This window comes from Macrobrachium nipponense, chromosome 13 (assembly GCF_015104395.2).
Source record: "Macrobrachium nipponense isolate FS-2020 chromosome 13, ASM1510439v2, whole genome shotgun sequence".
Taxonomy (NCBI): Eukaryota; Metazoa; Arthropoda; class Malacostraca; order Decapoda; family Palaemonidae; genus Macrobrachium; species Macrobrachium nipponense.
Window position 1 is genome coordinate 27,603,662 of NC_087206.1, and position 13,710 is coordinate 27,617,371.

The following is a 13,710-nucleotide window of genomic DNA, read 5'->3' on the forward strand; positions in this document are numbered from 1 at the left end:
ATTAAATTAACAGTTCTCTGTGCAAACAGGACTACACTATAAATCTCTGATTGTCTCCGGAGAAGATACGCAAGCAGCTATGAACAAATCTTTTATTAACAAGCAAACTTTTAGTTTGTAATGCTCGCTGAGTGGCCACGAGTGAACACTATTCAGTTGACTTGTCTGGCGGCATAGGACCCACGTTGGTTGAGGGTGTGGGAGACCGACGAAAACGAAATATTTCGCTTCAGTGTCTGTACAAGTGTCGTTGCTAACCTACGTCTTTTGTGAACTTGAAAGAAAACCCCGCTTAGCTTTTGTGGTACTTAAATACACTTGTTTTCTAAATTTGTGCCGTACTGATAAAAGCATAGAATGGTAGATTGTTGTCAGTGTGAAGTGCAGCATGGTATGGATTGTTGCCGAAAACTGCCAGAAGAAAGAACTGGTGTAATGAATCCGTTATTTATAGATGTATTATTGACGTTTACGGCTTGAACATGATAATGCTACCGGTCGACCCGTTTCGAGGTGTAATAAGAAAGAATTTAGAAACTGTTGGTATGTTGTTGATTCTTTCAAGTTCTGTTCGCTGGCAGAATATAACAAGATCATTCGAGCTTGTTTATGGTACTTACTGGAAATAGTTACAGAATTGAGACAATCGGAAGAACCAGTTAATAATTAGTTGAGGACTTTATTCACACGTCATGGATTCCTACATGATAACAACATCTGGAGAAGGATTAGGGAATGAGAGGGAGAGCACACCTTCATAAAATTTTTTGTCCATTGTAACCAAGGTCCTTCAAATATATACACTGAAGGACCATGGTTGTAACCCCCTCCCCAGACTCCCCCTGGCTGGAAACCACCCCTCCCGGATAATACAGTACATTATGCGATCACAGGAGACAACTTTATACTTAAGTTGAGAGTAGCGGTTAAGTAGGCCTCAGTTATTACCAGTCAGTTTAAGCATAAGCTAAAAGAAACTAGTGTATGATCTTACAAAGACGTTGTGAATGAAAACTATTATTATATCATTAAAACCTGTTGTCAGCGGGAATCGCTGTCTGTTCCCTGATGTGGTTATTTGAACCCTGTCCTTAGGAATGACTTAAATTTGTCGTGTTGAAACTGGTATACCTAGGCCTATATGAAACTCGCCCCTCATCATTTGAATTTTTCCAATGTAATTTACAATCTTTAATTCTTAACTAAATAAGTAGAAAAATTCCAAGTTCTCAAGTAAAATGTACTTAAAAATAAATTTTTGCACATCACCGTGTAGCTGAACATATCGTTAAGAAACTCAAATTTTCATGCCGTTAAAAAGCCGGATTTGTTTGTCTCTTTTGCTTTGAAGGACCACTCAAACAATTCTGCTTAGACATTTTCGTAAAAAAATTTTTTATGAGATCCATATCTGGAAAAGGACATTTTGTTGTGGGTGTTGGTGATTGGGCGGGGAAGTTGGGGAGCAGGTGTGTGCGAGATGTGATTGTAGTACCCAGCCTAAATACCATTCTCCTCTTGAAGTTAAAAATTCTAATGATTACGACATTTACTTGCTCGATTCAGTTTTTCTTTTAAGCATCAGGTTTTTACGATTCCTAACCCCCAGCAGGTAAGCAAATTTTAAAAGAAATCGAGTCATTCAGCAGGCTGTTTGGTTAAAAAGTGGTAACGCAGTCGGGTTGATGAGCTTTCCGTCTTGAGAGAGAGAGAGAGCCATAAACGTCGTATTCGATGTATCCGACTACTGCAGCCGGATTTCAAGCATTTCCTGTGAATTTAAGCATTTCCTGAGAAGTAATTTTTTTTCTTTGCTGGATATCTTGTGCCATTAGGTATATACACAGTGGCATTTTAACAGCACCAGCATTATTAATATTAATAGTTATTTATCTAGTGCCGTTTGGCCGTGTTATTTAGTTGTCATTGACTCATATAACTCAGTTGAATTGAAATTGACTATTTTTCTCATTCGCTAGGTGAAGTTAATTTGCACGTATACTGAACCTGTCTCATAGTCTTTGTTGTCACCCAATCCAATCTTCTAGATTCCTTATTAAGGTCACCAAGCTTAGATTCTTGCGATCAAAGTGCTTCCCCATGGACACGCCCCTACAGATGGGCGTTAGAGCATAATGTTTCAACGGCGCTTGACACTGAGGGCGTCCAGCCAAATACCGGCCTATGTGAATTATGTTGGTCAACTCAACTGAATGAGAAGACTGCAAACGACTGGTTGTGGAAGAGTTAATCTTAATACAGAAATACACCAAAAATTCATAGAACTTGATTAAGGTAAAGTAGGTCTTATTATTTTTCAGGTATTATTATTGACGATCATTATTATTGTGGAGTATATCGATATTATTAAAGTAATATTTTTCGAACGGATGATAGATATTGATGCCTCCTCGCATTGCAGCTCCACTATAAAAAGATATATATCTAAAATACATGTATTCATGGTGGATAGGTATGTAGGAAATAAATACGTTAAAATTAAATCATCCGTTTCGGTCAAGCTTTCATTTACTAGAATTAAACTCCTCAAAGCGCGAAGTAGGACTAGGGACAAGACTAGACCCTAGACCGTGAACGCTGCCAATGTGTAATATCTCCCGCTTGGACTGAATGATTCTGGTTTGTAACGTGCTGAGTTATGCTCATGTCTCGCTCCGCTAAGCTTTAGTTATTGATATAGAATACAATTTGTCATTTATTTGAAGAATTATGGAGCTAAGCAGTGAAGAATAATGACACAAGTAGAGATGATTTATGACCATACACGGACGCGAGACAATCCACTCTTGCCCAATTCGACTACAGTCAGGATTCTGACTTCAGTACAGTTTGTATGAATCATAGGGATACAGTTCTGCAGTCTGTGACCAAGTTACGACACGAGCCGTGATACCGGTAGGCATATTGTTTTGGTCAAATGCATATTTCGGTGTAAATTGGTTATGTTTCAGTGTTGTGACTACCGTAAAAGTGTCATGTCTACATGTTCATCAGCCAGTACTTTTAGTAACAAGTTCATGCTATTTGATAGGTTTCGTTTATCGAACTCTTGCTCTCATGCTTTCATAAATGACAGCAATTTTTGAGAGGGTCGGGACGGCGCAGCAGTAGTCCCGCCCCCGAGTGACGATGATGTCCCGAAGCTCAGAACAGTTCCTACTTTCATAGTGGCAAATGGTGAGAGATGATGATGATCTTTAAGTCTAAACGTGGAATTTATTACTCGTGAATTCTCGTCGTTAAATTGATGTCCATTGCGTTTTATTATTATTATTATTATTATTATTATTATTATTATTATTATTATTATTATTATTATTATTATTAAATTATATAATATATATATAGATATATAGATATATATATATGTGTGTGTGTATATATATATATATATATATATATATATATATATATATATATTATATAAACTTCCATAATGGTCCTCCTGTATAAGGCTTAGGTACGAGTGAACGTGGTGACTCATGTAGTTTGTTCTCGCTCTCACGTGGCCCATTGATGATTTAAGCTTATTATGCTTCATTGCTATTCCCAACGGAACAATGCACGTGATATTGTGAATCCTCAGCATAGTAGACTAATGGAGGTTTAGCTCTACCGTCTCCCCCGGTTTACTCTACCATAACCAGTTCTAAGCATTCTGTACTCCTTCAAACATCGTTCACATCCTACCATCGTAACCTGCGAGATTTTTGTAGAGATGGTAGGAAGGTGTATAGGTAAGGGAATTCAGATCTACAGGAATAAGGAAAATCTGCGAGTTCTATTAATCAAGGTCTTGGTGCTGGTCTGTTTTCTTGTATAAGAGTCAGCCACTTTGATCTTATGGTCATCACAGTCTATGCGAGGAGATTTAGCCTATTATTATTATTATTATTATTATTATTATTATTATTATTATTATTATTATTATTATTATTATTTGCCACGAGAGCGGTATACAGTTCGTACAGAAATCAGAATTGATCTCCAAGCAGTGGAGGAAAGGGAGAAATTGTAATATTCCCGTTAAAAGTTGATAAGAGAGAATTCCTGTACTGGATACCGTAGTAAATCAAGACACTTTATTTAAAAAAAAATGAATTTTGTATTCTTCTCCATACACTTTTCATACCATGAACGCACATGTAATTATAATGCAATATTTCGACAGGCGTTTGCGTGAAACTGGAAAAATGTCGTTGTTTGGTTTCCTGACGGCGATCGGAGACACCCTTTGGGAATATGGGACGTTCCTCACGCTCCTCTTGGTCTTGGTCTGCACCATCTCTGCTCTGAGCACTTGGAGGGAGGAGCTGCGTAGGTGAGTCTCTCGAAACTCAGATCATTTTAGAAACGGGAAATGTATCTGTTGTAGATGCATGGTGGCCCACAGTAAATTTTCCAAGGTGGGGCCAATCTTAATACATACTAGGATAGTTTCCGGTATCGAGCAGCCAAACACTGTTGACCCTTTGAACTAGCAGGTTAATTCCAAAACCAGTCAGCGCCTGCATTTCTTTAATGAATAAAGACAATTATATATAATATATATGTATATATATTAGTATATAAAATAGCAATTATATATAATATATATGTATATTATACTATATATTAGAATATAAAGAACATTTTCCAGGATTTCAGGGGGAGTACCCCCTTGCCCTATGTGCTGGCACCCATGTGTAGGTGTGAAGAATGTCCAAAGTAATTGAGAGATTTACTGCACTTAAGAAAACCAACCTGTCATCACAGGACTAGCTACCAGCTATAGATAGTTTCAAATGATCAGAACCATACTAAGATAAAACTAGAGGAGGTGACTACAAAGTAAGAGATAGGTATAATGACAGTGCCCGTGGCTGTTGTCAAATGTATTGTCTCATAGAACAGAAATTTCATGTTAGAGAGAGGATGATTCATGCTAGGGCAAATTTTCAGGGAATAGACAAATAGATAAAAACTCTACGGTTTAAGCATGCATGAATTACATGCGATTTCATGACTAGTGACTGAGAAATGTGAAACATTAAGAGAGGAGACAGAAAATTACAAACAACTGATCATGGATACTGATTTTTAGCAATTGTGAAAGAATGTGGTTTCATAAAAATTCATTGTATAAGGAAGACAGAGATTTGTAAATAGACTGAAACTTGGCTGGAGTGCGAGAGTATATGATCAAGAGCGCAAGCGTTTTCACATGTTCCTAGGATGGAGAGAACAGGTGGTAAGGAATAGTAATCTTCGTTCCTTACTCATTTTCGAAAAATAGGATGGAAGGGACGGTTTGAGGCTTCGAACATGCGTATGTGTATCAGCTTTGAATCCGGAGCGTTGAAGTTTGTATTTAGAGTGGTGTAAAGACCCCAAATACTAGAACTTGCTTGTTTCTGGGAGATGTTATACTTGAAGGGATTCGACACAACAAGAGCAAATGTCTTTTGTGAGGATTCAAATCTTTAGTTTCCGGTAATAAACTCATTCTTCGTGTTAGTCTTGAATGGTTAAGAAAGTCACTGTATATAACCAAGTTTAATTGAATAAATATAATAGGAGCTTTCGACCCTCATTAAAGTTCTCAGCTGAAGAGGACCTTAGTGAAGGTAGAAAGCTCCTGTTATATTTATTCGCTCAAACTTAGTTTTATACAGTGGCGTCATTAAAACCAATCTTTACTTTGAGGATACCAGTAATCATGATGTCAATTAGCATAGAGAACTGTTGGAAATGCTCACTTTAACTGTGTAGAAAAGTTGACATTGAATACTCGACGTATGTTAGTTTTCTGCAATAAGGAGCCTAATCTTGTTCGAGAGGGGTATGCTGATGCTTTCCGAAAGAGACAATGAAGAGAGTTTAGTTCACATGCAAGAGTTATTTTGATCCTAATGTTAGTCAATAAAGTTGTTTTTGTTTTTGTTTTGTGACAGCTGTGCTAGTGAACGCAGGATTAATTATACCTATAGGATAATCTAGTATGAATTTTATATTTATTTATTCATTTTTTTTTTTTTTTGAGACGCAGACCCTACGTACAATGCGTCTACTTTACAGGTTGCGTTGCTAATAGAGCCACTAGTTAGGGAAGAATGTTGGATTTAGAGCTTTCAGATTTGAAGTCCCAGGAAGACTGAAGATAATACGACTAAGGCTATAGCCTTGCTATTTTGGTGAGTTTTGCGTGGCTTGCAAAATTGATTTATTGCAAGCAATTTCCAATTTCGCATTCATATTCATTTAGTGATTCAACAAGTCTTTCTTATTCGTAGGGTGTTACGATGGTGTAGACTTAATAGATAATACGGAGCTCGCCGTATGATTTCAGTTGACAGCTGCGCAAATTTTAAATGATAAATAAATGCGCAGATTAGTATCCAGGGCGTCTTTGGCAGTTTTGGACCAGATAAAAAGACGTTTAATTAGGCTGGTAGGTAATGTATGAAATGATAAGGTGGGTGTTGTCAAAGTTAGATGAGAAGGTTGGTAGATAAATGAAATAATAAGGTGGGTGATATCAAAGGAGGATTAGAAGCTTGGTAGGTAATAAGTAAAGTAAAAAGGTGGCTGTTATCAAAGATAGATTAGAAGGTTGTTGGTAGATAATAAACAAAATAGGGTAGGTGATCTCAAGGTAGATTAGAAGGTTTTTAAATATGTATATGAATAAAATTAATGGAATGGGCGTTTGTTTAACAGTTGTACTTTATAATACATCGATCGTTGCTAAAACTTGCGGCCTGGTTCCAATTAAACGAAAAACCCCGTCCAGTAATGAGTCTTGTAGTTGTAGATTGGAGTTTGTCATATATGTGCATATGCTAATCGCCCGTACACTCATTCCTGCTTTTGAATGCATTTGGAGATTATGCATACACACCACATAAAAATTGGTGTTAAGGCTTTCTTTATACGTTTTCGTCGTATTTCGTTCGTTTATTTTCTTGTGATGCTTATAAGAGTGGAAGTTTTCTCATTCCTGGATGTAAGTACACATAGTAAGGAATATATAGTTACCTTTATCTTTATTTTCTCTTTATTAATTTATTTACTCGTCTCAAATTGTGAGAATTCGTTTAAGGAACAAAAAATTGTCTGAAATTAATTACGTCTTTTAATAGAAAGAAGGAGATGCTGATTTAGGACTTGAGGACAGTTGCTTATTTATTTGTCTTCCAGGAAGGAATGGGATGCTGCTGGAAAGGACGTCGTTGTCCTCCACACCTTCGGTCGAGGATACACCTGCCCTCATATGTCGCCCTTCGGCCTGAAACTCGAGACCTATCTTAGGATGGCAGGATACAAGATTCAGGTGGGAGAGTGACCGTTTTAAAAAGTTAATGAATTTGCTGCGCATATTTCTTTATTATGGGTTACGTATACTTTTCTATTTCCACGAATTACGGAGAGAGAGAGAGAGTATTCAAGTTATAACTTTTTTTAGTTACCAGCTGCAGATTATAGTAGTGATCATCTGACCTAGCGAATGAATATTGTTGACCTTTTATTTGATCATTTTAAATTGAACTGAATTAATGTTCTACTTTAATGGTCGTTTAATAAAAAGTTCCTTATATTTTTAAGCCAAACGTTTTCTGCAGATAGAGGATAAGTCTCCCTTAAGCTCCAAGGGTAAATCCCCCTGGATAACACTGAACGGAGTCGACTTGACGGATTCTCAGTTAATCATCGATCATCTGTCAGCTAACAACAAGAGTTTCAGCAGTCACTTGTCGGACAAAGAGAAAGCGATTGCCAACGCCTTCCAGATCATGGTTGACGAACATCTCTACTGGTTCGTATTTTTTATAGACTTGTTAAGTTTTATTTTTTTAATGCGTATTTTGCCTCGATATAAATTTGTTCTTGAAGGAATGCTCCTTTGTAAATTTCACGCTCGTGTGTGTAACAGTTAGATAGTTACCTTTGCATAGAACGCTTAATGCGATAGTATGTAGGTTGTTTATAGGAACTAACGCATTAAAAGTAAAATTTAAGGAAGCAATCAGCTCTTACGTACACTTAAATATGGAAATACTCAAAGCTTTTTAAAACTTAAATCCACATGAACAGGCAAGGATTGATGGCGAGGTGTCTTTATTTTTTATTCCTTACTTGCGTATATCAGTGATTATAAATACTGTAGTAGAAATATAAAAATACATTGGTAAATCAGTGAAAGAATGCACTTGAAAACAGTGATTACATATACAGAAAATTAGCAAAATTTGGTATGAGCTGATGTGACGGATCGGTTTTTTGACGTTGAATATCACTTTCTCTGTTATGTAAAATCAAGTTGGTTACCAGATGCATGGGCTAGAGAATTCGCTAAAGCTTTACGTGATGGAGGCTGTAACGTTTCAGCGGTGGCCCAGTTTATTTCCATTTTGCGTGAGTTCTTGATCAGACTCTATAGACAAGGATTGTGACGTGTGAGGGGGCTGGTGGCTAGAGGAGCACTAGAAAAAAGGTAAATGTGATTAACTAATTGTATAAAAATATAACCACCGCCACCTTGTTCAGCACTTTATGGACGACTACCTGCTTTGAGGTTAAGGTAGGACTTCAGCAGGGACCAACGCTGAAGCCTCTCTTGTTCAGTGTCGTGTTGGATGTAATGGAGGAGCCCCCGTTGTATATTGTTGTGATTGAGAAACAAGAGAGAATCTAGAGAAAAGCCTGGTAAGTGAAGATGGATGATTCGCTGTAAAGGGTAGAGGGACGAAGAGAAGTCGAACAAAGATGAATATATTACAAGTGGGATAGATGATGACAAGGGAGCCACGATTAAGGTTTATAAGTAATCATCACCAGAGCTTAAGAGTTATATAAACACGATAATAGATGCAGTGGATGATACGGATAAGAAGGTTAACCACCAAATTCAAGCCGGACGGAATAAATGAAGACGGGTATTATGACAAGTGACCTCCTATATTTATTTTCAGCTAGGTGCCAAAAAGAACCTATGTTAAGCGTGACAGAAATGAAAGATAATATGATGGATGAATGGAGTGACGACAAGAGATGGAATGAGAAATTAATAGTGGAGGGATCAGCACAAAAGTCAAGATTGAATATGGTTTGGGCACCTGATGAAGAGGGAAGGTGATGAGCGGTATGATGTGAGAGAGATAATGGAAATGGAGAAGATGGAGAGGCTGTATTCGAGAGGACATGAGAAAAACAGAAATAGGTGAAGGGTGGATGTCAGATAGAAACAACCGGGAAAGGCTCATTATAAACTGCGACCCCAGTTATGGATCAAGCTAAGGAGAAGAATAATTACTATATTGTTTGAGAGGCTTGATTGCAGGGAAAGAAAGTGTCAAGCATAGGCAATACAATTTTGCCCTTAACTGAAATAATCAAGCTATTGATTTGATGAATTTAGAAAACGGGGAGGTCGTTTTGAAGCTGCCTTCGAAAACTTTACGTGAGCTTTAATGGGAATTTCAGGAATAGTTCGTACCTGGTGGAAACTGGAATTTCTTTTGACTATATACCCTGTAATCGAGATAGCTTGACTTAATCTATCCTTTATATCAGCAAACCGTGAATGAAGGACTTCAGATTTCAATGGACGTTCATTCAGTCTGTTAGGTACTGTCATTAGAAACATCCCATCAGCTCTGAAGGGAAGGACTCTGTTTTAGTGACTATCTGCCGGAAGGTCGTTGACATTTGTTTATCATTTTCATCTAGAGTGGACCCATTATTCTTCTCGAAATTGATACCATATGGAAGTTGGAAGTAACTGAGTCTCATGATGCTCAGCATTTGCACCATTGTGTAACAAAATAGGTACCCTCTTTCTTCCTTTGATACTGAAACAATGAAAGGCAACTGTTCTTTTAGGTTATTTTTCAATAGTATGAGTACCGTCAAAAGTTATGTGAATATCTTTAGATGTAATTTTAAGTATCTGGGTAAGTTGTCTGCAACCAAACATTTCTCGATCAGCTAATAGGAGCGGGAAAATGAAGAAATCGGGATTATTATTGCTCAAGGGACACTGCCCTAACGATCATTCTAGGCCCAGCCTCCCACATGGAAAATTGTTAGGACTTTGCCTCTGTGGGTTTATGGTAGGCTGGCAAGGTATACAGATCTTCGTTTGCCTCTTCTAAGCATTTTCTAGTTTTTGTTGTCGTACATACTGTTCTCTTCAGTGAAAGCTCACTTGTGAAGTTGATGTCTTTGAAGTTTAATATATAATATTCCTCATTTTGAATAATAATAATAAGAGATAAAATTAATATTGGGGAAAATAAACGAATCCTAGATTTGTCTTTCCATAATTAAACTGCTTTTCAAAACTGAAAGCTGTTTGGAGACTGTGGACTGAATCAACTTGGAAAACTTTAAAAGAAACAGTACAGAAAGGTTAGGAATTGTAAATCATTCCATTTTTTTAATGTAACTTATAATGCGTGAACATAGATTATTAATAGGTATTGTTAGAGACTTTACTTTCATTAATATAAAGGAAATATGATCATAACTTCTCGATTAGTTTAGTTTAAAAGTTTACCAAAAAATAAAACTGATTGAAGGGATATTGTAAAGTAATTAGAGAAAATAAATGGCAAAAGTTTGTAATTTCAAGAGAGAGAGAGAGAGAGAGAGAGAGAGAGAGAGAGAGAGAGAGAGAGAGAGAGAGAGAGAGAGAGAGAGAGAGAGAGAGAAGATTCATTATGATTCAGTTACATTAGGTGGTAGGGACATTGCATATACGTATGTGAGAGAGGAAGGGAGGGGATTCATTATGATTCAGTTTTACTAAGTGAGAGGAATATTGTATGAGAGAGAGAATCATTATGATTCGGTTGCACTAAGTGAGAGGGACACTACAGTAGTGTGTGTGTGTGTGTGTAAGAGAGAGAGAGGGATGTTAATTTTTCTTCTTTTATCAGGAAAAGACTGAGATTCTCAGAAGTAGATGGTGTGGCGTGCAACAGGAATGAATGGAATATTGTCCTGGCATGGTAATGGGCAAATGATGAGTTTCCAACGTGATTATCTGATGATTCTCTGAATAGGACACGACGTTTTCTTTTGCTGTGGTCTTCTGATTTGGCTCTTCATACATACATGAACACGCATACATACATGTAACCGTATATATTTCTCTTTCAAATAATGGGCATTCTTACTTTCATAAATTTATTTCTAATTTATTTGTGATGTGTTGCTCATTATTTCTTTTAAAATTGGTTGAGGCTTTTATATTTAAAATTCTGAGAGAGTTCTTTGGTAATCGTGGATGTTTGCTATAGGTACGTATGAATGTCCTCAAGGATGAATCTAAGGGTTTTCCTGCTCCTGTTTTCGTTAACAAAATAATTTTCTTAAACATCGTTTTCAGACCTTTCATGATGAGCATTCTATTTTGACAAATGCTTTTGAAGGAAATGCGTTTATTATTTATTTTCCATAAAGTTCATTATTGGAAAAATCCTGTAGACATTGTTTATTCGTGTCCATTTAACCATTGTGGAGTAATTTTTTTTCCAGGGGCTTGGTAAGACACAGATACCTGACAGATCCCCACCTCCGGGCATTTGAGCTGACTAACGTGTACCCCAACTGGATCAAGTACATGGTCCCACTGATGAGGTACCTATTCAGGAAGGCACTCCATGCCCAGGGCATCGGTAGGCACAGCGATGCAGAAGTGCTGGAGATCATGAGAAAGGATCTCGAGAGCATCTCCATATATTTGGGTAATTTTAGACGGTTTTCTCTTTATTTCTACAGTTTTTAAGGCGAAAAATAATTTCTCTCCCTCTACCATTTTTAAGATGGAAAGTGTTCTCGCTCTGTTTTAAATTAAAGGGATCTCACTCGAACATCAAGATGAACACCTCCCCTCCTTTCCCTCTCTCTTCTATCAGATGGAATGTTGTATTTCTCCTTTGTATTTATCCTTTACAGTACCCTTCCTTTTCATAATTTATAAGTCATTAAGACTCCTTGCTTACAAGTGTTAAAATGACACGTCCTATAAATTATAATTTTGCTTTTATGACTGCGACGATGGCCATAAAGGTCGTGACGCGGTTTGGAGTATCGAGTAGTGTACATCAAATCTCTTGTTTTTGTAGGCGAAAAACCCTTCTTGATGGGAGACGAACCCTGCGAGGTTGACTGCTCCATCTTTGGACAACTCGGGCAGCTACTATGGAATGCTCCGGACTCTCCCTATTATACGATGGTGACAGGTACAGTATGATATCCAGCGTTTACAAAATACACTAGAATACTCTTGACGACAAAGTTTACCATTATTTCGCCAAAACTTTACACTAGGTAACTTGTATTGGTGAGAAAATTGAAGTAATTCTGTTCAAGTGACACACGAATATCCCCATTTCTAGTATGGCTTCACACAGAAGATAAGGTACTGGGTACAATATCTGGCAACCATGTGCTCAAAGATGCCTGAAAACAGCTTGATGTTCACACTGTTGTTCTTAATTGTCGCCAACTAATCCATAAGCAATCGAATGCAATAGTTTAGTTTAGATCACTTTTTAAAATGTGCATTATTTTAAGATGAGATAAATAATGTTGAAGTCAGTTGATCTGCATGTGATTTTTATAAGTATGAATTTTATCAAGTAAAATATTTGATTCTTCTGTCAGTTGATAAAGTTTCTGGTGAAAAGTAGTAAAGCTTAAAGAGTAAAATTTCGAGAATAAACTCGTGTTAACTGCTCACTGCTCAATTGATCAAGCATTCGCTATTCCAGATGGATAAATTGAAATTCAACATGTAACTATTTTGTTTTCGAAAATTTCGTAACCGATGAAAGGTAAAATTTTTACCGTAATTTCAGCATACCTGTATTTGTTTAGTGTGAATCATCTGGTATTTTATTCTGTGCTTTTATCACGTAAAGGTGTTATACTTCTGGGACCTCGTTAAGCTTGTTCTGGAGTGTAGGCACATTCGCAACAATACTAATCGTGATAATAACTTGGAATAACTTTAAATTCACACTAGGAGGATTTGGAGAGCCACCTTATTCGCTTTTAGGAAAAATTTGTCTTTAATAATAATACTGTATTGATAATAAATCTTATTACGTATTTGTGCTTACTCATTTGACATGCAGCAGCGTCTCTACAATCGTTATCACGAGACTAAGGTTCTTTAGTTGATATTTTGCAACCAAATTTGCGTTCATATTAAAAAATACGACGTTTTCTCAAGTAGTTTAACATAGCAAAATGCCAGGTATTGAATTAAAAAAGTCAGAAGTGATTGCTTATCAAATAATGTATAGTGCTTGCCAGGCAACGTCGAACAGAAGGTACTTTTGTGATTATGTTCTATGATATATACCACACACACACACACATATATATTATATATATATATATATACTATATATATATATATATATATATATATGATATATATATATATATATATATATATATATATATGCTGAAGCCATTGGGAAAGTTCAAAATGGAACAACAGAATTTCCAAGTACTTTCGTGTATGTTTAATATGGGCCCCGAAGATGACGAAAGTACTTGGCACTCAGTCGTTTCATTTTGAACCTTCCCAGTGGCATTAGGTAATTAACAAAATAACGTGCTAGCTTTTGTGATTTCTTAATATATATGTATATATGTGACTGTGTCATATGTACTATATAAATATTTACGCTT

General features: G+C 36.6%; 1 protein-coding gene across 1 annotated transcript in view; it reads left to right on the forward strand.

The window, feature by feature from the left end:
- Nucleotides 1-214: 214 nt before the first annotated feature.
- The window catches only part of LOC135225704 (failed axon connections homolog), a 13,854-nt gene continuing 358 nt past the window's right edge, over nucleotides 215-13,710 (forward strand). The window contains exons 1-6 of the mRNA XM_064265067.1: nucleotides 215-238; nucleotides 4,193-4,342; nucleotides 7,201-7,333; nucleotides 7,623-7,816; nucleotides 11,542-11,750; nucleotides 12,132-12,248. Coding sequence (XP_064121137.1) covers nucleotides 4,215-4,342; nucleotides 7,201-7,333; nucleotides 7,623-7,816; nucleotides 11,542-11,750; nucleotides 12,132-12,248 — 781 coding nt within the window. The 5' untranslated portion in view covers nucleotides 215-238; nucleotides 4,193-4,214. The remainder of the gene's footprint in view (nucleotides 239-4,192; nucleotides 4,343-7,200; nucleotides 7,334-7,622; nucleotides 7,817-11,541; nucleotides 11,751-12,131; nucleotides 12,249-13,710) is intronic.